The 24,714-nt window shown below is 44.3% G+C and overlaps 1 protein-coding gene across 9 annotated transcripts in view; it reads left to right on the forward strand.

Annotated features, from left to right (window-relative positions):
• TENM4 (teneurin transmembrane protein 4) overlaps positions 1-24,714 on the forward strand; it is a 2,454,724-nt gene that overhangs the window by 2,399,891 nt on the left and 30,119 nt on the right. For all 9 annotated transcript variants that reach the window (XM_080687404.1, XM_080687408.1, XM_080687411.1 and 6 more), the window contains 3 exons: positions 247-479; positions 6,016-6,170; positions 11,544-12,421. In XM_080687404.1, the coding sequence (XP_080543530.1) occupies positions 247-479; positions 6,016-6,170; positions 11,544-12,421 (1,266 nt within the window). The remainder of the gene's footprint in view (positions 1-246; positions 480-6,015; positions 6,171-11,543; positions 12,422-24,714) is intronic.

The raw sequence follows: 24,714 nt of genomic DNA on the forward strand, positions 1-24,714 counted from the left end.
GTATTGAGCACCTGATATGGGGATGGCACGGACTGAGGCTGGGCCTAGCAATCATTGGCATTAATAATTGGGTAGAAGAGAGAGTTAAACCCACCATATCTGAAGTCAGACAAATTGGGGAACTCTTCCCCAAAATGGGTACATCATCCACATATGATATTGTTGCCTGGATTTAAGTTGTATGCCTCTGGCTACCTGGTAGGAAAGAAGAAGGTGCTCACCAACTGGCATGTCCTTGTCTTCCAGTCACAGTCCAGCACACAAATACTACCTGACGACAGACCCCATGAGCGGGGCTGTCTTCCTCTCCGACACCAACAGCCGGCGGGTCTTCAAGATCAAGTCCACCACGGTGGTAAAGGACCTCGTCAAGAACTCCGAGGTCGTCGCGGGGACAGGTGACCAGTGCCTCCCCTTTGATGACACCCGCTGCGGGGATGGTGGGAAGGCCACGGAAGCCACACTTACCAATCCCAGGGGTAAGGCTTTGTTTTTCGATCACTTTCAGTTAACATGTATTGGGGTGTTTTCCTTTTCCCAAAGAAATAGGTGTTTATTATTGGGAAAATTTTGGAGAATACCATGAACTCTGTGGAGAAAAGTTGACATTATCATAATTCTACCTCCCAGAAAAATTCTCAGTTAACATTTCCTATCTTTCCTTTTAGTCTTTTTTCTAAGTGTGTGGGTACATGTAATACTCACCAAAAATAAAGTGAGATCACATTAAACAAACGTTTAGTGACCTACCTTTTTTCCTAACTGATAAAAAGTGAACATTCTCCATGCCATTAGTCTTTGTACTGATTTTTAATGGCTATATGGTGTTCCAGCAAGTGAATGGCCCATCATATAGTTGAACATGTGTGCTGCCTCTCACACTATTATTTTATAAAATCATTTGCAGTGTATCATCTCTGTTCATCTGCTATAGGATGAGTTAACTAAGTTTCCATTTGAGTCCCACAAAAAGTTGGGCCTCTTCATACCCACAATCACAATTTTTCATTCACTTATTCATCAAGTATTTACTGAGGATACATATGGAGGATGTGCTTGTGGTTGCTCAGATAAGTTTATTGTAGCAGGAAAAAAGAGACTTGAATGTGAATACTCTGACATGGGAGAGGGCAGAAGTGCTTCCTGAGACACAAGGAGAAAGAACTCTGCATGGGAGTCCAAAGCCAAGAGAGGTCCCTGTGCCTAGGAGACTAGGAAGGAAGGCTGTTTGGAGGAGAAGCCAACATTAACAACAAATACCCATCACTCACCTTAAAGCCAGTGACCTATAGTGTCTGAGTCTCAGGGTCCTCATCAATAAAACAGTGGTAATAATACCTTCTGTGTCCACCCCCTATGATCATTCTGAGGCTCAAAATTAATATAGTGCATGTGATAACTTATAAAAATGCCATGCATGATTATATTATTAAATAGTGCCAGATTTCAGGGCCTGATTCAAATCAAAGCCGTTAGATGCTAGTGAAATCAGACAGTCCTGTATTCAAATTCAGTCATTGCCACCAACTAGCCTAGTGACTTTGGGTGAGTTGCTTAACCTCTCTGAGCTTCATTTCCCTCATCTATGAAATAGAGAGATACTATAGAGTTGTAGAACACATTAAATATTATCAGGAATATTAATCTTAGTACAGTGGTATTAGTCACATAATAAACATCCCATAAATGGGGATTCCTATTATAATTATTACTAGGGGCCCGGTGCATGAAATTCGTGCATTGTGGGGGGGGGGTGTCCCCTCAGCCCAGCCTGCCCCCTCTCACATACTGGGAGCCCTCAGGGGATGTCCTATTGACGTCCCTTTGTGGGAGGCGACCGGGCTGATCAGGGAAAGGCACCAGTCCCATCACCCCGCTGCTGCAGCCACTGCCAGTCACCACAGCCACCAAGGTGTGTTCATCAACATGGACTCCGGTCCCTTCACCATGAAAAAATGACAACTTTCTTTAGGCATTTTCAAGATGTGTCTTTCATAGGATATGACATTTCTTTCTTATTGTCTTTCTTTCTTTCTTTCTTTCTTTCTTTCTTTCTTTCTTTCTTTCTTCCTTTCTTTCTTTTTATCCTCACCTGAGGATATGTTTCTATTGATTTTTAGAGAATGTGGAAGAGAAAGGGAAAGACAGAGAGAAACATCAAAGTGAGAGGAACATTTTGATTGGTTGCCTCCTGCATGAGCCCTGACCTGGGCCCCAGCCAGGGAGGAGCCTGCAACCTAGGTACATGCCCTTGATCAGAATCGAATCCAGACCCTGTGGTCGGAAAGCCTAGACATTACCCACTAAGCCAAACCGGCTAGGGCAGGATATGACATTTCTTAGCCCTCCAGCAGCAGACCTTCGTTTTTTTCTCCAGGAGTGTGGCGGAAAAGCCATAGATCACCTTTTTGGATTCTTATACCCAAGTTACTAAGAATATTACCAGTGGCATACAGGGAGCTTAGCCAGTGAGTGGTCAGAAAAGGTGTTTCCTCTGTAGTTCACACCTATCTCCTCCGATCTCCAGCTCCACCCCTGCCAAGGTCTAAAGCCTCAGGGACTGGGCAGGGACCCCCCAGTTCCCTCCAATTGCTGGCTCCGTCCCTGCCAAGGCCTAAAGCCTCCGGCCCTGGGCAGGGGACCCCCAGCTCACTCCAATCGCCCGGCTCCACCCCCGGCCAAGGCCACAAGCCTCTGGCCCAGGCTCGGGCCCTGGGCAGGGGACCCCCAGCTCGCTGCGATCACCCAGCTCCAACCCCAACCAAGACTGGCAAGGGCAGGCAGAAAGCTTGGCTTCCTTCATTGTCAGGGAAACCCAAGCCTCCCTCCTGCTCTCTGTAGCTGCAGCCATCTTGGTTGGGTTTATTTGCATATTTGCTCCTGATTGGCTGGTGGGCGTGGCTTGTGGGCGTGGCTTGTGGCTGTAGCAGAGGTATGGTCAATTTGCATATTACTCTTTTATTAGATAGGATACTATATTGTATTTGTTATATGACATCCCCTCATATCATATATCAGATTATATGATATCTTATATCTCTACCACATGCCTGCAGTGGTCAGGTGGGAACTCTGTGAGATAAATATCTGTGGTTAATCTTCCTCCTAAATATAATTTCCTAATACTAAAAGTGTAGCATAGGGTGGAAAGAGCTTACCCGTAGGACCCTGCATTGTGGTTTTGCTCTGCCACTCCTCTGGACCTCAGTGTCCCCACTGGTAAATAAGAAGATTGGGCTAAATGATCCATGAGGCCCCTTTCAGTTGCAACATTTTACTCTATGAATTAAAACCAGGGATTTTTTTCTGAGATTTTTTAATTAATTTTTTTATTGTCTAAAGTTTTATATATGTTTCCTTTTTTCCCAATTGACACCACCCCACCCCACCCCCCCCAGCCATTCCCACCCCAGGCAAGTCCCTACTGCCCCAGTGTCTGTATCCATTGTTTTTCTGAGATTTTTTACTCCCTCCAGATCTTTCTCAGTTGCTCTACACCAGTGATTTTCAACCTTTTCATCTCATGGCACACATAAACTAATTACTAAAATTCTTTTGCACACCAAAAAATGTATTATATTTTTTGCCCATCTAACAAAAAAATAGGTATAATTTTGATTCATTTACACCAAACAGACAGCTGTTGTTATGGTGGCTGTGGTCATTTTTTCATTTGGCAATCTAAGGGAAAAGAGGTCAGTGCCCCTGACTAATAGTCAGGTATTGCATGTTTTAAAAATTCTTGCAGGACACCTGTTGAAAATCCCTCCTCTACATACATGTGTTCTCCACCCTAAACACACACACACATACTACACACAGCTATAGTGAGAGTGAAATTGCCCAAAAGCCTTTGATTAACCCAGATAGAAATGACAAAGGTGCCACAATATGCAGACATTCTGTAATAGGGAGAAGAAAAGCTGTTCATCTATTTAGCCCAACAAAAGAAGACAAAATGAAGTAATTAATTAGAGGACAGATTACTTCTATTAGCCTGTGCAGCCAACTTTGTAAACAAGAAACCCAATTGTTCATGCAGCACTCATCAGTCCTAGCAGATGGAAGGAGAGACAGCATAGCCAGGCAGATAAGAAAACTCCTGTCTCGGTACTTGAGGAATGTAATTCATTCACATTCTAGGCAGGGACCAAAGACAGGCATCCCGCCTTGAGGCTGCCTGGTCCTCGGTGTGAAATCACTCTCCAGCCCTGAACAGCCCAGGAGGGGGAGGAAGGAACTACTGCTCATGTGGGCTTGGCTCTCTCAGAAGCCCTTGGCATCTAAAACCACCATCTGGCCCTAACCGGTTTGGCTCAGTGGATAGAGCGTCAGCCTGAGGACTCAAGGGTTCCATGTTCGATTCCGGTCAAGGGCATGTAACTTGGTTGCGGGCACATCCCCAGTGGGGAGTGTGCAGGAGACAGCTGATTGATGTTTCTCTCTCATTGATGTTTCTAACTCTCTATCCCTCTCCCTTCCTCTCTGTAAAAAAAATCAATAAAATATATTAAAAAAAAAAAAAAAAAAAACTACCATCTGACCTGTCATAGACACGTGGACCCTGAGAGCAAGGTCCTTAAAACCCACAACGTGCTGGTCAGCTTCTCATAATTATAAGTCACTAATAATTATGGAGGGCTAACGAATATAAGCCAGGTGTATTAACCCCATTTTATGGATGAGGAAACTGAGACTTGGAAGGGGACTGACTCACCCAAGGCTATACCACTAGAAAGCTTGATACTTCAAGTGTCTCCACCTCTGTGAAGCTTCTTCAGACCCCTTCTTTCAGTTCCTTCCCCAGAGAAAACTGAGCAGAACAAAACTTAACATAGAATTTCTTTTATTTCATCATGAACCCTCTCAGGCTTCTGTCATTCCCTAGGGGCACCAGGGCATGTCTCGCCCATGGCTCAGCCCCAGCACCCTGAGCCATCCTCCATTTAGGAGGGGTATGTCTAACGCCAGGGATTCTGGACCTGAGGTGGAAGTCAATATCAACCATGAGCATTTTCTAAACAAGCCTTGGTTCTTGTCCCCATCACCCCCTGTATTTCCCGGAGTGAGGCCAAGCAGGTATATGTCGGAAAAACTCTTCAGGTAATTCTGCTGCACATCACTGATTAAGAAGTACTGACTGACTAGAGAGGTTTTCAAACTTTTATTTGTACTACCCAAGGTGCTTGTCAAAAACACAGGCTCCACTGACATTTTCTGAACAGCTGCCTAGGGGTGCATCTTAGAAAACTCCCAGGGGGTTTGCACACACATCCAAGAGTGGGAAATACAGATTTAGAACAATCCCTTCATTGAAAAGCTGAGACACAAATCTAGAGCTCTCCAGTGACTAGCCCAAGGTCACACCGCTGGTCTAGGGAGGAAGTTAGCAGGGTGGGACAGTCTAGCAAATGGAGTAGATGATTTTTAATCATAATTTTGACTCCTCTCTTCAATGTGCCTTTTTTTAGAAATTAACTTCACCAATATTCTCTACACAAACCTGAAGGATTCTTTTGGGGGGCTCTCTACTTTTGTGATGACCAATGAAACTAGAATAGTATTAGAAAAACGTGAAAGATGATTATCTTGGAAGAAAAGAAAAATTATTACCAAAAAGGAGATGTGATTAGTATAATTTAATTACAGGTCTTCCGGTATAGGTTAATTTAAATAATTCACAGTTTTGATATTGAAAAAAGATCCTCCTTACTGCTACGTCTGGTGTTTAACAAGCCCCCAGAAAGGATGAGTTCAGTGTTTGCAGATGGGTCAGGTGGTAGGTAAAAACCCCCAGAGGCAGCAAGATGGAGAGGAATCTCGAGACTTGGGTTCTCATCCCTACTATGAACAAGCCACTCCTCACCTCTGGCCTGTCTCCTCATCTTTAGAAGGGGAATGAATGATGTGCGGAAGAGCCAATCAAATCATGGAGGGGAGGTTCTCTGTCATCCCACCAGCTCCATGAGTAGGTGGGTTGTGACCACCTCTAACCCTGAGTGTTCTCTGCCCCAGGCATCACGGTGGACAAGTCGGGGCTGATTTACTTCGTGGATGGCACCATGATCAGACGCATCGACCAGAATGGGGTCATCTCCACCCTGCTGGGCTCCAATGACCTGACCTCAGCCCGGCCCCTCAGCTGTGATTCTGTCATGGATATTTCTCAGGTAAGGAGAAAGCTGGGTCTGCATGCCCGACCACTCACCTGGCACCTAGGCAGCCCATTGGCCATTGGTCTTTACACCACACAAGCCTTTTAAGAGCACACTCTTGGAGCTGGGTCTGTGCATAACACACGGGACACCGAGGTGAGTAGGGCACAGCTTCTTGCCCTGGGAGTTCACCATCAGGGGTAACAAGTGGTGACAGAGGGCAGCTGTCCCAGGAAGCCTCAAAGGCAGCAGAGAGTCACACTGTGAATTTAAATCCATGGCCACCTGACTTCCCTCTTTGGAAACACAACTACTTACACATTGGCTGTTCTCCTTCTAAACAGGAGGACAGGAATTCCATCCATCCTTTCCTCCACTATAACTGGGATTGCCTGATACACAGTAGGAACACAACTAGCATTTGGTGATTTATTAATTGATTGATCGACTGATTGAATCCTGGCTTTGCCACTCACCAGCTGAGTAATTTTAAACAAGTTTCTGAGGTCCTTTGAGCCCCATTTTTTACATCTGTAAAATGGACATCAGCCAGGCAGGATTGCTTTAAGAACACAGAAAGCAATGCCTGTGAGGCTCCTAGCACTGCTTGGCACTTCAGAGGTGATCAACCAACAGGAGTCTTAGTGCCCACTTTCTCAAAGGAGGGGACATTTGTGCCAGGTGTTGAAGGTTGGATAGGGGTTTGCTGGGTGTCAAGGGAGAATGCAGACATTTCATACAAAGGGCACAGCATGAGTGAAGATACAAATACGTTCATGGGCCCAGACATTCAGTGAGCATCGGGAAATTGAATGCCTGAGCACAGGGTTCTTGTAAGGAAATAGTAGCAGGAGTTGAAACTGGAAGCATGATTTAGGGTCAGTTGGTGAAGGTCCACACAAAAGAGTTTGGACCTTCACAGGGGGCACCAGGAACCTAGCGTAGACCAGAGGAAGACACAAGTGACAGCTATTCAGCATGTCTGTAATTTGTCCTGCAATGACTTGGTAAGGGATGTGTCCTTTATTGCTAGGTCCTTTGTCAGGGCCTGGCCAGTGCTCTATCGGTGAGCATCCATCTTGCCAGCATGAGCAAAACCAAGGAAACAGGAGACTGGAGTTACCTTTCATTGCAAATTGGTGTCAGCAATAGCCTCACTTAGCTTGTTAAACCCCCTCACTGCTAGGAGAGCCTGCACACAGGCCCTATTCCACTGCCCGTGGACCCGCTCCCTGGTGCCCAGCAGGTGGCAGAGGCTGGGAGGCCTCATGGCTCATGCCTACCTCAGTTAGAGAGGTGTGTCACGGAACCCCTTTCCCAGAACCCCAGAGCTGCTGCGCGGGTCCCCACGCCCACGTCATATCCCTGTTGGATGCAGATATGATGTCCCTCTGCACCAGCTGCTGTGATTGCCACACTCCCGAATGGAGTCTGTTCTCTGCTGCTCGTCTTCCCAGTTTGGCGAGCTTCCCTTGCTGGCTGCAGTTTCCCTCTCCCGTTTGTGAGCCCGCCCGGATTACCCAGTCAGGAAGCTGCCACAGCCTGAGGATGTGTGTGCAAGTATTTTCAATTCTTAGAACGGACCCTCCACCAGCCAGCACCGGATGCCAAAAATGTTCAATCCACACATGGGGAAATAATTTCACTTTAGATAGAGGCCCTGCCAAGCAGCCAGAGCAAAGGCTTGGAGGACAACTGCGATATAGCAGAGGGGGGAAACCCACACTGTGATTCAGAAATCCTGAACAAGAAATCTTTATGTCCCTGATCCTCCCTACCCTAAGCATGGAACCTAAGCATAGAATTCTTTTGGCCAAACTCTCCAGACACGGGCATGTATTTTTATATGCACATATGGGCAGGGGGCACTGGCTTCCGTTCTCAGAGCCTCCTCTGTTATAAACACCCAGCTACTTTACCATCCATGGGGACTAGGGCGGGAAGCCAGAGAGCTAAGAACACAGCTCAGGGGCAAGAGAGCAAAGAGCAGAACCGGGGAACTCAGACCAGCTGCTCCAGGAGGAGACGAAGACCAGACCCCAGGAGAACCTAGAGGTAGGCAGAGAGTGTGGAAGGAACAACAGGAACAACAGGTTCTCAGCTCAGCTGGCTGCAGCCACCACGGACACAGAGGATAACTCTGGACTTAGGGTCCAAAATGATTTCCTGAGAACCTATTCTGTTCCACACACATTTAGAAACAGGGACACAGAGGTGAGTACTGCTCCACTTTTCCTGTTTAGCTGTCAAAATAATCCCAAGAGCTAGCTATTATCGAGCCCATTTTACAGATCAGGACACTGAGGCTTGGTGACAGAAAATGCAGTTATAAATAGAGAACCCTGGGCTAGGCTCCACCAGGGATGTGAAAATGAATTGTTTTTAATCAAATTATGTACACCAATTACCTAGCACAGTGCCGGCCAGCTAGCAATAGGCTGTAACTATTCATTCCCTTTATAATTTGCTAAGGGCTGCCTTGTACGTTGTCTTGTTTGATTCCCATACTCACTTTATGTAATATTTATTACCTGCATTTACATAGGGGGAAAGCAGTTCAAAGTATTTAAGTAACTCGAGTAAGATCACACCTGTAGGAATTGTGGACCTGAGAGAGGATGCGAGGTGTCCTGGCCCCAAATCCCTCACTCTCTCTATGCCCTTTGCAGTCGTTTATTTGTTCATTCATTTGACAATCCAGCTTTTAAAGCAAATCACCCTGCAACAAGGCAGTCACCTCAAAGTGCTTCTATAAGGGCACAGCAGCTGGGGAGGACAGGAGAGGGGCTCCATGCTCCCGCAGGACCACAGAGCATGGGAGCTGGAGGGGCCACTGTATGAAGGCTCCTCCCTCCATGTGGGCGATGGGAAATGAAGCCTCAGCATGATCGTCACTAATAGGGAGGTGAGGTCAGAGAAGCGTGGGCACTTGGTCTGGTCCAGGACATCACACGGGCACTGGGACAGCCGAGACTGGCTCCAAGAGCGCAGCTTCCCTCCCAGGTCCTCTGCACACGGGGCTGTAAAGGAGAGAGCAGGAAGCACTCACCCTTCCTTCATCTCCCCCTCTCCCTGCTGTGGCCCTCCCCACCCACTCATCAGGGAGCTATCTTTTCATCATAATGACAGGCAGAAAGGTCTGGGCAAGCAGGTCCCCAAGGTGCCACAGGACCAGAGGGCATAAAATATTTAGCAGCGAGTATTGACAAGAAATGGGTTTTAGGAAATTGAAAATTCCCCTGTCACTTTAGAGTAAACTGTGTTCTTGATGCAGCTGAAGGCTGTGGGCCTCTGTGCTCCAGAGAGCACGGGGAGGCGTGAAGGCAGCCGCCTGGCATCAGCGCTGCCCTGCCTCAGGCTCCCTGTCCTGTGAGGACAGAGGGACCCAGGCTGGAAACGAGGGAGCAGGAAGACCTTAGGAAGCAGGGCCTGGGGATCACACTCGGAAGAAACGAGAAAGGGCCTGCCCCATCCTGAGAAGGGCCCTCAGCTAATGGGGCAGATGAAGGTGGCCACATCTCCTGTGTAAGTAATTTACCAGGGTTTCTCTTCATATTTGTAAACTGTCACATAGACATTGTAGGAAATATACAAAGTTAGTAATGACAAAGAAGAAAGTTAAAATTGCCTCTAATCCCAATATGGTTACCATCTTGGGGTATATCCCTCAAGCTTTTCATCTCCTCTCTATCCATAATCCATCTAATTTACTGTATTTTCCCCCAGTTGGGATCACACTGTACTTACAGTTCTGTAACCTGTTCTTTCCACATAATACATGGTGAACGGTTTCTGATATCATTAAATATCCAGCTGTAACATCAGTTATAATGGCTACACAGACTATTTTAATTTATGGGTGAACTAAATGTACCATAACTTATTTAGCCCATCCTCTGTTGTTGGGCATTTGAAGTGGTTCCAGTTTTTCACCATTATTTTAAATGGCTGTGATAATTACCCTAATAGACAATGGTGTACACGATTCTATTTCTGGAAGAGAAATTTCTTCTCTAAAGGTATGTGCTTGTTTAAGCCCAAATTAGACCGAATGCCAACGTTTTGTAGGGGACTCACTCGGGAAACTAAGGTGATGAGTCCCTAGGGATCGAATAAGCAAATCAGCTGAAGGCAGCGCCTGTCAGCACTTTCAGCCCCTGTGCAGTGTGGCTGGACCCCTTGGGGACACAGCTTCATGCCAGCTCCTCCCCATGCGATATATCCAACCATGCAGCCTCCATCACTCAACAAAGCATTCCTCACCTCACCCACACCTGCCAGCGGCCTTCCCTGCGTGCCCACCTGCAGACTCAGCATGGTCCCTGCCAGCTTCCCAGCCTGGCTCAGAAGAGGCTCCGACATGGGGCCCAGGACCTCTGAACCCCTCCTTCCCATTGCCGGGAGCACCTGTTCTCCATGGCACTAAACACCATTATCTAGAGCAGGGCTTCACAAACTTCAGTGTGCATGGGACTCTCCCAGGAATGTTGTTTAAATACAGTTTCTGACGCAGTAGGTTTGGGTGAGGCCTGCCATTCTGCATTTCTGACTAGCTCCCAGGTGAGGCCAGTGCTACTGGTCCGGTGATCACACAGGGAGGAGACAGGATCCGATGGTCATTTCCAGCCCCGTGTTAGAATCACCCTGGAAGCATTGGAAATCATGCCAGGGCCCGAGCCCTGCAACCGGGGATCTGACTTCATTGACCAGGGGTGGGATTTGAACACAATACTTTCTAAAATCACTGCAGGTAATTTGAATGGGTGGCCAAATTTGAAAATCACTGGTCTGGAACCAAGTCAGAGAGGGTCCATGGTTATTCTGTCTTTATATCCCCAGCATCTAGCCACATGTTAATCCAAGAATTGAGAAGTCATCTTTCATACAAAAATCATATCAAATGTTCATGAAGAATTTCTCTTAAGCCTCTGGGCCACACCTACTTCAGACTCTATCAGTCTTCCCCTCCTAGCTCCATAGCATTCGCTGCCATCCTCTGAGCACTTACTATGGCTCAGGCTCTCTGCCCTGTGGTCATTCCCATTTTACAGATGTGAATATTGAGACTCAGGGAGGCAAAGGACCTGCCCAAGGTTATAAGTGGTGGGGCTTGGATATGAACCCAGGCCTGTCTGACTCCAAAGTCTGTCTCTTGCCTGCTTTTTTGTTTCTTTGCTTTTTTAAAATTTGTTCTTCATGTTTTGTCAGTCTAGAGGCCATCAGATGTCTTGCATGATTTCATTCTAATAGGGGCCTGACATCCATTGTGGATGAAAGGCTGCTGTGAGGACCGGGCATGTGAAGGCACTTGGGACACTGTTATGGACCATATAGAATATGGGGTGGGCACTTTGCCAGGCATTTGAGTGTTGGTGTCTCCATTGTCAGGTTCGCTTGGAGTGGCCCACAGACTTAGCCATCAACCCAATGGACAACTCCCTCTATGTCCTCGACAACAACGTGGTTCTGCAAATCTCTGAAAACCACCAGGTGCGCATTGTTGCCGGGAGGCCCATGCACTGCCAGGTCCCCGGCATCGACCACTTTCTGCTGAGCAAGGTGGCCATCCATGCAACCCTGGAGTCAGCCACCGCCTTGGCTGTCTCTCACAATGGTGTCCTGTATATCGCTGAGACTGATGAGAAAAAGATCAACCGAATCAGGCAGGTCACCACTAGCGGAGAGATCTCGCTAGTGGCTGGGGCCCCCAGTGGCTGTGACTGTAAAAATGATGCCAACTGTGATTGTTTCTCTGGAGATGATGGTTATGCCAAGGATGCAAAGCTGAATACCCCATCTTCCTTAGCTGTTTGTGCTGACGGGGAACTCTACGTGGCCGACCTTGGGAATATCCGAATTCGGTTTATCAGGAAGAACAAGCCTTTCCTCAACACCCAGAACATGTATGAGCTGTCTTCACCAATCGACCAGGAGCTCTACTTGTTTGATACCAGTGGCAAGCATCTGTACACCCAAAGCCTGCCCACAGGAGATTACCTCTACAACTTCACCTACACTGGAGATGACGACATCACATTCATCACAGACAACAATGGCAACAGGGTGGACATCAGCCGAGACTCTACCGGGATGCCCCTCTGGCTGGTGGGCCCAGATGGCCAGGTGTACTGGATGACTATGGGCACCAACAGTGCACTCAGGAGTGTGACCACACAAGGACACGAGTTGGCCATGATGACATACCATGGCAACTCTGGCCTTCTGGCAACTAAAAGCAATGAAAATGGATGGACAACATTTTATGAGTAAGTATCAGGCAAGGCCATGTAATGGTTTTGTTTCATGAGATATACTATAGGTTTAGAGGTGAATTGATGGAGTGTTAATTTTTGTTATGTCATTTTAGTTCAGGATTTGGGATGCAAACCCTTACCTATAATATATTCTGCATGTTCATATTTGAGATGCTTGTGCCTGGGAAGGAACATGTTGTAGTGGAAAAGGCATGAGCTTTGGAGTCAGAGGAACTGAGCTGGAATCCCAGCTCTACCATGGACATAATCTCAGGAGGCCTCAGTTTCCACATCTGTGAAATGGAAACAATGACTACCTTCTCAACATACCACAGGGAGGTGATGTAGAGGAAAAGTACTTGATAGAGTTCTAGCATCTTCATATGACCACTGTCCAGAAATATGGCAATGGGGAAAGGAACATTTCCATGTAGATGAATTGTCCAATTATCAAAGCTCACATCTTAAGTTAAAAAAATTTTTTTTCACTTTAACCATTTTGAATGGAACTTATGAAGTGCTTTACATGCCTCCCTTCTCAAACACATTATACAGACATAATGAAATCTTTATTTTTATGAGCCAAGGTCATTCATAAGGAACACCCACAATTGCATGGTATGCTGTAATATGAAGATAGTTTCAAGGAAGTGAGGCGGTAAGGCTATAGGACCCTTCCCTCCTGCCCCAAATGATTCTACACTTTCTTTTATTGGGTCCTGTGTCTAATAGGTATAGTTGTACTGCTTCCTCCCTCAGTGTGGCACTATTGAGTCACTAGTTGTTTCTGCCATAGAGCCCCCTCAAGTAGCTCACTTTCCTTCTCTTCACCCAGGATAGGGCTTCCTCAATGGTGTGATCAGAGAATTAGAGATCAGTTCATTCCAATCCTATTAAAAAACAAATATATCTGAGATGTTTCTCCATAAGCTATTTTAAGCAATGGACTTCATAATATCTCCCTTTCTACTTAGATTTTAGCTTCTTTTTAAGGTCTTAGCCACATTCCAGACAACTGAGACTGCTGAGCACATGACTATTAGATAAGTATGCAGGAGATGGGGTGAGAACTAGCCTTGTTGTGCACCAGACACGGGTTGGGAACCACATGATTGCATTTAATTCTCACAACAGCTCTGGGAAATGAGTGATATTATCCGTTTTACAGAAATTGAAACTGAGGTTCAGAGAGGCTCATTCATCCACTGTTATATGTGAGAACATAACAGAACACGTCTGTCTGACGCCGGAGCACATGCTCGTTGAGTTCTGCCTTGCTTCCTGCTGCTGTTTATTAATCCCAAATGAACTTGAATCTTCGAGCTGTAAATTTTTCTTAAGCTTGATCAAGCATCAGTTTCTCACAGTCCTAGAATTGGAAGGAAAAGGATCTGTAATAGATTTTTAAATACAATGTGCACCAAAAAAATGTCACAGCAGTTTGTACAAAGTTCACTGGCTAAATTCCTTGTTAATTATAAAGAAAAGACAAAGATCCAGGAAAACAGCAATTACCTTGATTAACTCATTGAAATGGAAATACACTAAATAATTCCATTTTCCCCCATTGCCCTACGGAAACCTCTTATATATTACATAGCCAATACAGAGGTTTCTTTGTCAGAGCAAGTTGGTACACTCAATTAGTTCCCAAGGTCACTCTCTAATCCCAAACTGAATTCTTACACATCACTGCACCCGTTACTCTCTACCAACCCTGAAATCTAAAACCATTTCCTACAACTCTCCCAGAAAGGACTCCATTTCCCCCTCTCTGGCTTCCCTGATAAAATATACAGCCAGAGTTGATGTTTTATTAAGAAGGAGAAGTTAGTACAATTGCTTTGTACAAAATCGCATTCGGAATTCCAAAGTATCCACTAAATAGCATTTCCCAGGAGTGGAAGATAAAGGCCCTAAAATAAAAATAGAAACTTATTTTTTTTAGGTCCTACTATGTGTCAGGTTCTTTCCCATTTAATTTTCATAGCAACCTCAGGTGGTAGAAATTATTACCCACATTTTTTACAGTTGAACAGACTGAGGGACAGTGAGATTAGGTAACTCATCTGTCAAAAATCACCATGAGGACATGGCAGAGCCAGAACACAAATCTGTATTCTTTTAACTACACTGACTGGGTTCACCTTAAGTTCTTTGTGACTCAGATAGAAACAATCTATTTATAAGGATAGTCTGAGGTTCAAAATTTCAAAGAGATAAAATATGGAAAATTCAATGTCTTACTCATCATAAGTACTCAAATGATATCTTCTGTGGTTGTCATTATTAATTTATTATTATTATCATTATTATTATCATTATTATTATTAATTATTACAAGCCATATTAGTGACAGCACCAGTAATTGCAGAAATGTTGTTTGGGCATGAAAGATGTACCTGGGAACAGCTTCAAGTAAATGAATCAAAGGAGTACACATGTAATTGCAGTTGGTAGGGAATTAGAGGTCAGACCAGAAGAGCAGGACCAAGTGTCACATCTCAGGGATCAGAACTAAGAAAGGGTCAGGTCCCTGAGAATATCCAAAATGGGCATGCAGAGTGGGTCAAGGAAAACTAGTCCAGCTCAGATTGTGACACAGGTGAGGGTACCAGATAGCTGTTCTCCCTGGGTGATGGCTGTGTGACTTGGGCAGGCTGGCTGGCTTCCAGACACAAGTCCCAACCAGAAATAGTGCTTACTCTGCCCTATTTCAGGGCCATTGTGAGGATCAGAAAAACTAAATAAACCTTGAAAGTAAAAATACTTCACTAACTATGAAGCTTCCAAGAAGTAAAGGTGTGATATTATTATCATTATGGTGTTTCTTAACATAGATTTGGACAGATTTTTCCTTTTTTTAATATATTTTTTTATTTCAGAGAGGAAGAGAGAGGGAGAGAGAGAGATGGAAACATCAATGATGAGAGTCATTGATCAGCTGCCTCCTGCACACCCCCCACTGGTGATTGAGCCCACAACCCAGGCACACACCCTGACCGGAAATCAAACCGTGACCTCCTGGTTTATAGGAGCCACATGAGCTGAACAGATTTGGACAGATTTTTCCAAGGCACCATTGCTCTAGTGAATTTTCTACTTTTGGCTCCATGAGGCAACTTAGTGAATTCCAATCCAAATGCTCTAATATTTAAAAAAAAAAAATCAGCCCAGGTTTGCCTGTGACATGGGCTATTACTGAAACCAGTTTTAAGTTGGCTTAATCGATCCTCTCAACAGATTAAATAATACATGTAACATAAACATCACACACTTCAGAGCAACTTGACTTAAAGAGTTCACAATTTTGAGGAATCAAGATTAGTTTCCTTCCCTCAGCCCACAGATCTGCTGGTAGAAAACTTCCAAGGAATCTGTAATGCAACCTTCATCTCTAATGTGTGGCATCATTAATTTCAGACTTGGCTCCTGGGTCAATGGCAGTTGATGGCTAAGAAAATGGCCTGATGAGCATGAGGTTCCTAGAATGGCTTGCTGAGTAGGCAGGAGTAATCAGTTTCCCCAAGTTTCATAGGGGGGAAGTGGCTCTGGTGTCCTGTGACAGCCTCTGTCATAGTTATTCTCACACTAATTCCTGTGAGACCCTAATTTATCTCTGAATCAAGCTTAGGACTTGCCACCTAATAGGTGTACAGTAAATATTTTATGAATGATATATAAATTCAGAAGGGAAAGGTGATCAAGAAGGGAAGAGAAAATATGCTGTAGTTCAAAGGATACTAGGTTCAAATCCCAGCTTCAGAACTGTCATTGCTCCCAGCAGGATCTAGAATTCAACTCAAAAGGTTCAAATGAAGAGCTTTGGCTTCTGGGTTTTGCTGAGGATGTAAGAGCTAGAAAGAGCATTGTTTCCAGTCTTACAAAAAAAAAGTAAGCCAGACAAATGGTCAGTTCACAAGTTTTCCTTGAACTCCTTCTCCGAGGTCAGAGGGCAATAAACTGAGTAAATTCAAGGGGCAACAGACTCCTGAAGAGAAAGACAAGATGTGAGCCCTAGCTTTCCTGGGTAAGTGCAACCAGTTACCAGGAAGAAGAGTCCAGCTAGGCTAGCTGGTAAATTTACAAATGCTAAGTGTATGAAACCCTTGGGGGCTGCAGAAATTGGAAGAGTCCACATTCTCTTCATACCTTTCTCCTCAAACCCCACCAGGTACTCTCAAGAAGAAGTAGAGAAAGATTTTAAAAAGTGTGCCTTGTATACAAGTATACTTCAGGGAGGGGTACAGCAGTTGCTGAGGGAAGGACTCAAATATCTGACTGCTCTACCCAGACACTTTGCACCTTACTCCCACATGGAACAGAAGCCTTAATCTGTGGCAAGAAGGGCAACTAACTCTGTCCTACTTAGGCACTGATGGAAACCCATTACAGCTGAATGAGGGAAGAAAACATCTTTTAAACTTCTTCTGGGAGGGTAGTAATCTGTAATGGGCCCAGAATTACAGCCTGTAAAGGGGCAGGAGCACTGAAGAGGTCGCACTGCTGAGACTCAGGGACACATGGGTATATAAGACTGAGGTTTAATCAGAGAAACAACAATGGTGAGAGCAAAGAGTCTAGGTGGAGTTCACCAGCCCCTACCACTAGCTAAAAAGCTAAACCCAACAGTGAAAAGAACAGTAGTATTGGGAAAAAGATAAGAAAGGGACAAGAGCATGGAAAGAGACCCTCTCTGAGGAGCAGCACAAAGAGGGAACCTAATGCTGAGGATGGAGTTAACACTGAGGGGAGGGGGAAAGTTTAGCACCCTAAACACAAGGTGGTTAGCAGAATTCAAGGCCTGTGATTCACTAAGGTTAGTCATAGAAACAACAGACTTCAAAGCCAGTTCAAATCCTAAGTAAAGTAACTTATGCACCCATGCACCCACACTAAAATACTAACAGAAGGAAACTCATATCCATCTTAAGATGTGACACTTTCAACTGAACATTCAAAAAGGCAAAAAAAAAAAAAAAAAAAAAAAAGCACAACACACTTCCAAGAGACAAAGTAATCATCAGAACCACACTCAGATATGACACAGAGGTTAAAACTTTTTTTCAGGATTTTTAAATTATAATTATGTTAAAGGCCCTGATGGAAAAGGTGAACAAGATCAGATGGATACTTTGAGAAGAGAAATGGAAACTATAAAAGAGAATAAAATGGAAATACTAGAAACGAAAAACAGTTACAGAGATGAAGAACTCCTAGGATGGGCTTATCAGTCAACTTGACACAGCTAAGGAAAGAAGATAGGTCTATATCCTGATGTTGATCAACAAGACTGAACAAATTGCCCTGACTATCAAAAGACTACTTTAGGTCCACTTTAGATTTAACATAAATATTTTAGTTCATATTTATATATAATTCAAGTCATTTGAATGATGGCTTCTTGTTTGGATATCTGCTTGCAGTGATATAAGCTCCAACTGGTCAAGACCATCTACATACAGCACCTATTTTTTGTTTTGTAACAGCTTTATTGAGATATAAAGCATCTATTTTTAATAACATATCATCTTATTTTTAAATAGTATTCAAAATTATAATTATAGTTCAAGTAAATTTGGACCTATTTTCAAGATAAACTAAAATTATAGCTACTATTGTATAGGCAAAATGACAAATCACTAAACATCCTACAAAAAGCCTTGAGACATATCTTTTGTCTAATACTAAAAAAGAAACACACACTACCAAATTGAAAGGAAGTTGTGAAACAGAGACCAAATTATGAAAATAAAAGTTCAAGTCTTCAAAAATAAAAACAAAAAGAAAGAAATTACTCAGACTGAAATACAAAGAGAAAAACCAGTGGAAAAAAAGGCAGAACTGGATATCCAAGAGCCAGGGGGCATATCAGCTGGTTTATTATTCATGGAATTGGAATTCCAGGAGAAGAGAGAAAGAATAAGGCAAAATAAATATTTGAGGATTTGATGGTCGAGAATTATCCAGAAGTAAGACAGACACCAAGCCATACACCCAAAAATCTCAGAGAGACCAAGCAGAATACACACACACACACACACACACACACACACACACACACACACACCTAGGCATATATTCAAATTGCTAAATACAAAAGAAAGTGAGAAAATCTTGAGCAGCTCAGGGGTGGGGAGGGCAGTGGTAATGGGAAGCCTGATGAAGGAACACAGCCTGAAGGGAGTAGGTAGAATGCATTTCATACAGAAGAACAAAGATAATAATTACACAGACTTCTCATCAGAAACCATGCAAGCTAGAAGACAAAAGTGCTGAAAATAAAGGGAAAAAAAACCTGTCAACCTAGAATTCTACACCCAACAAAAATATATTTCAAATAAAGAAATGTTATAGAGATATAGGCAAGGGATAAGGGAACCAAGAAAGGATGGTAAGGCAACCAAGGCAGTAATAATAGTGAACAACCATGACCAACCATCAGGTTGAAGGGCAAAGCAGGGAAGGAACAGGATATTGTTACTGAATTCAGTGGAAGCTGTAAACATGGAAGAGGAGCCATCTGGTAGAAACAGTCATTGCAGATAGATGAAGCCACTATTAGAAATACAGTAATGCCTGGCCGGTGTGGCTTAGTGGTTGAGCATTGACCTCGGAACCAGGAAGTCATGGTTTGATTCCCAGTCAGGGTACATGCTCAGGTTGCAGGCTCGATCCCCAATAGGGGGCATGCAGGAGGCAGCCAATGGATGATTCTCTCTCATCATTGATGTTTCTCTCTCTCACTCTCCCTTCCTCTCTGATTCAATAAAAACATATTTGAAAAACAAAAGAAACATAGTACTGAAGGAGATGGGAAAAAGAAAAACTCTAGATCCCCAATTTCTTGGGCCAGTGCCTACCATTGACTGAATCCAACCAGAAGCAAGCCAGCAAGAGGGCCCAGAGATGTAGTCTGTGAGGTTCAGCTCTTCTGGGCACAGAGAAGGGAACAGAAAGGATCTGAGGGGTGAAAAGAGAATAACCAGTGCAGACACTTACTGGCTCTATGACATTGTATACCTGTCAGAGCCAGAATTCAATCCCAGATCTACCTGAATCCTTTCTGCCAGATGCACTGCCTCAAGTACATCATCAGTGAGAGATAAGACCTATAGTGTGAACCAGATCTTAGAAAACCTGAAGCCTAGATTTCATTGTTAGGACTTAATTCTATGGGAAATTGGCAACAAGTATTAGTTTTTATTGCAGAAGCCAAAAAGTATCCTATTAGAGGGACTAATAATGTAGTGACACCATCTATTTTAATGACCTAAAACCAAGGGAACTCCCTATGTGCATGGGCTGTTCTTGTTGATGATGGTGGTCATAGATGAAAAGCATAAAAATCAAATCTTTTATTTTCCAACCAAAAAGTCCCAACCAACAAAAGTTAGTATCAGAGAGGCAATTTGGCATTTTCCTCCACAGCTGCACAGAGTTCAGAGGTTTGAGATGTGAAGTATTGAGTGTGAAGAAGAAAGCCTTGCCATGTGTGTGAAGATACTCTTTAGTGGTCCTCTTCTGAGAGCCAAGTTCACAGCAACTATATGAATCTTTTATGTGTTTTCTTTCCCTGTGCTTCAAAGATGCTTTGGGGAAATGGAGTGAAGAAAAGTCAGTAGAAAGAAATTATGAAAAGCCAGTCATCTGGTCATCCCCATCTATACCCCCTGAGTGGGGGCCAGCATCACTGAAGGGTCAGTACTGATAACAGTGGTATCAAAGCAAAGCATCTTGAAGAGAAAGCTGTCAGTCTTCTTGACTTAGATTTCCAAACACAATATTTTTGTTAACATAGTGGTGAACACAAAGGTTTTGATTTGAAACAGCATCATTTTTATGGGAAGCCTGATGAAGGAACACAGCCTGATTTTGAATCTATATTCCTCTGCTAGCTGTGTGATTTTAGGCAAGTGACTTCTCCTCTCTGAGCCTCAGCTTCACCAATTGTGAAATGAGGATAATAATACCTCAAAAGATGGTTATAAGCATGGTGCTTGGTACCTAAATGGTACTCGATGAATATTAGTGAACTTTCCCTTCCTCATAGGGAAGTGGGGAGTTAAAGGGGTGGAGTTCTTAGTTATTCTCTGGAAAAAAAAAAAACATCTACCATTCACTCATTTATTCATACAAGAAATATGTATTGAGCACCTTTTATATGCTGGGTATTCTTCTAGGCACTGAGAATGCATACAAGGTACCTTTCCTCATGGAGCTTATATTCTAGAGGGAAGAGACAGATAACAAATAAGTAAACACATAAACAATATAATAAGTATAATGAAGACAATAAAGTAAGATAATGTGATAGAGATGGGAGGACCTATCTATTTCAGATCAGGAAAGGCATGAACTGATAACATTTAAACTAAAGCATGAAAAATGAAAGGAACTAGCTATACCAAGATGGGAGAGAAGAGCATTCCCAGCCAGGGGAACAGTAAGTGAGAGCACCGCAAGCCTGGTTAGAGCTTGGTATGTTTGCAGAACAGAGCAGATGTGAAGGAATGCAGGAAGTATTAGAGGAGTGGGGTTCAAAGTGAAGTTATAAAGAGAGGCAGAAAGGAGTAGGTCTTTCAACCAACAGTCATTCACATTATTAAGCATCTGCCAAGCACTCTTCTTAGTTCTGGGGATACATCAGTGACCACACAAAGTCCTTTCCCTCAGGAGGTTGACAGACTAGTGAAAGAAGTCTTGTTGGGTCCTGTGGGCCCTGGTAAGCATTGGCATTTCCTTTTAAATATGTTACCTTTTGATCTTCACAATCTCTGTCTAAGATAGGTATCCTTACCCTCATTTTATAGAGGAGAAAATAGAGGCTTCCAGAGGTTAGGTTGCATAATCTTCCTGAAATAATGTCAGTGTGGTAAGGGTTGGTTGTTAGTAGGAGAACCATCAATGATGAGAGAGAAGACAGAACACTTGCTTCTAGGAACACATGCTCTATAAGAAATGAAGATGAATGAGCCAGTAAAGCTCATCCTCTAGAGTTGCATTGCTGGCAGGTGGAGAGCCTGGATTCAAAGCCTAGACCATCTGGCTCCAAGGACCTTCTATTCCCATATCCACATGCTCCTTCATTCCTCTTGGCTAGAAGGAAACAATACTTGCCAGTACTTTAAGTAACTAAACCATAGTCCAGAAGTCACTCAGTCACAGGACCAAGGTCAGGAGCAGCCTCTTGGAATTCAGAGAGTGCAGAGAACTGCCCTCCTGTCCCTTGTTGGGCAGTGCTGCTCCCCTCCACCCCCCTTCCCTTGGCAGCTGTGCAGCAGGAAGAGAAACGGCTCCATAGAGGGGGCCACAGGGCAAAGGTGTCCAAGGTCTCGAGGATGGGCAGCTTCAGCTCTTCCCCGCAGAGGCAGAAGGGATAATCACAGGTATTGATCAGGCAGCAGAGAGATCCAGTGGCATTTCTCAAGCTCTGGAAGGCACCACAATGAATGAAAAAGAGATAAGAAAATTCTATAAATTGGCTGTTCCATTTGATGTTCATTTAATTAAGACATTCAGTCCTTCTCATGGAAAATGTGAGGAGTGGAAATTACTGTTTTTCAGCCATCTCATATAAAATAAAAACCAGGTCTTGAAGGTATGGGGCCTTCTCATTGCATCTTCTTCAGGCTCGATTTAATTATGTATTACAGACTACCTTCAATAATAATTACAATTGTCTGCCTTTATGCAATGCTTCTTTATGTCTTGGGGATGAAAACTCTAGAGAGATGACAACAGAGCTTGCTCAAGTACCATTTAGTGTAAGCAGTTGTCTCCGTGTTCGTGCATTCAGCAGATGTTTATGATGCGCCTACTGTGTGTCAAGCCTCTGTCAGGTCCTGCAGGAGGTAGCGTGTGCATGAATCATGGTCCCCCTTCTCCAAAAGAGCAGGAAAGAGGCCCTGCGCTCCCAATTATGCATGGATTTATTTGTGCAGTCAACACTCCCTGCCTGTCTTCTCTGTGCTGGTCCCAGTGCTGGGGAAGCAGAGATGAACTGAGAGCAAGTCCTGCAGGGTCCCTTTGCTAGCAGGAGCTGGAATCTAGATCCCCCGCCTGGCTGGCTGATGCCACAGCCCCTGCCCTGACTTGAGCACTCCCAGGCCTAAGCAGAAGGCAACATGTACATCAGCTGCATTGATGCAGGGGACACATTCTATGACAGAGCTGTGCCAGTCTCCCCGGAGACACCAGGGAGGGCTTTATGAGGTGGCATTTGAACAAGGAAGGCCTTGTTAGAAGTAGTATTAAAGTTACATCTGACGCCTAATCAATAGTCTCTCCATCAATTCTTTATAAGACTGTAAACCTCCTTTTTAAGTGTCCTGCATTGTGTAATAAAAAAAATTTTTTTAGCCAGTTAGGTCAGGAAAGTAGAGAGGCTGAGTAAGTAGTCTCATTAATAAAGAGTATATACATGGATAACAGGTGTTCAAAGAACCAGAATGGATCAGTATCCATCCCATAAACTTCTTGGACTGCAATGGACTTTCTGGTTGATTTAAAAGATGGGGGCTCTGCTTATTCATAAGACACAGGTACAGTCAAGATGACCAGAGCTGAGCCAGTCTTAGGGAGTTTCGATTTGGGGCTCAGAAATGTGGGGTGCCCTAGAAGTATTTTACTGACAAGGCCTGGAGCTGGGTATTGGCAGGTGTCTGGTAATGATACCCTTCTTTAAATGCCAGTGATTTACAAGGTCCTCCCACCAAGGTGGCTGTGGTCACATGTTCTCTGTATGCCATCACAACACTTGTGATCATGAAAATAATCATGTAAATTATAGGAAGTGTTGGGAACATGAAACATACAAATAAGCAATTAAAATCACCTGCAGTTCTACTTCCAAGAGAGAACCACGCAAACATTGGTGTGACATTCCTTCCTGCTCAAATTCCCAGCAGCCGTAAAGGGTCAGAAAGAACACCAGCCTCTCCTAGATGGAGGAGAGCAGAGTCCCAGGGAGTCTCCAGGTGAGAAGGGCCTTAGGGCAAACATTCTGGATCTTTGCCCCAGACTTGCCCTCCTTCCTAGCAGCAGTCTCGGAACCGCTCCCTTCCCCAGCTCCGAGGAGCGCTCGGCACTTCTGACACAGCCCAGGTCTCGGGCTATTCCACCCAGCCCTAAGCATGACTGACTGTTTCTCACAGGAATCTGACTCAGTACTTAGGAAGAAAAATGAGAAATCAGGACAGGAAACAGGTTTCCAAAGGCCCTTAACCACCTGTAGGAGAGCTGAAAGGACTGGTAACAGTCCCACAGCCTTCCCCTCCAAGCCCGGGCATGAGGTAGATGGTAGAAGCCACTGTGTTGCTCCCCATCTTGGAAAGGGCTTCCATTCCCCTTCCTCATCCTCAGCAACAGAGATTCAACTTTCCCAAAACCCCTCTGCCCTTCCCTCTGACTTAGTCTTGGGTCAAGGATTGATGAGTTATTCAATTTACCAACACCTCCTCTGTGGCAGACTGTGCCAGGGACTCTCACCATTCAGTGTCAAGAATGTGGTGGTCAGTACCAGGCACAGGGACAGAAAGAGATAGCAGGTGGCAGAATCCATGCAGCACCCACATCTGGCCTTGGGCAGAAAGTGGCTCAGAGAACGCCTGCCTAGTCTCATTCCCCAAGCCTCCTCTGAAACAACATGAGCTGTAGGACCCAGGGATCCAGGCAGGAAGCTAGGCCCAGCTAAAGGAATCACAGAACAACCAGCATGGCTGAACTTTTGGCCTTTCACTTCACCATTGTTAAAACCCTCAGGGACCCAGGGGCGAGCTTTACTCTAGTAGTGAAGGCAAAGCATGCAACAATGTCCAGTGGGAGACCCAGAGTACATGGGGGAGACACATGTGGATGAGCCCATGCTGCAAACTTGGGCAGGAGTGGGAATCAGAAATGTTGGCATCTAGCGCTCGCCAATATTGGCAGCACATTTACTGAAATTGGAACGATAGATAGATTAACATGGCCCCTGCAGAAGGATGGCATGCAGATTCATGAAGCAAAGGAAAAAAATAAATAAATATATATATATATATATATATATATATATATATATATATATACACACACACACACACACACACACACACATACATACACACACATACATACACACACACACACATACATACATACACATCTGGATGAAGACGTTTTTCCCCATTCACACACAAGTGCAAAAAGGCTATTTAAACCTACCTTTTTACACTTCAGCCTCTCCTAATTAAAAATAATCACTCACATGTTAATAGCTTACTCCCTGCCATCTTACAGCCACTCTACAGGTAGGTGAGCACAAA

The sequence above is a fragment of the Plecotus auritus genome, assembly GCF_963455305.1.
Source record: "Plecotus auritus genome assembly, chromosome: 9".
NCBI classification, from domain to species: domain Eukaryota; kingdom Metazoa; phylum Chordata; class Mammalia; order Chiroptera; family Vespertilionidae; genus Plecotus; species Plecotus auritus.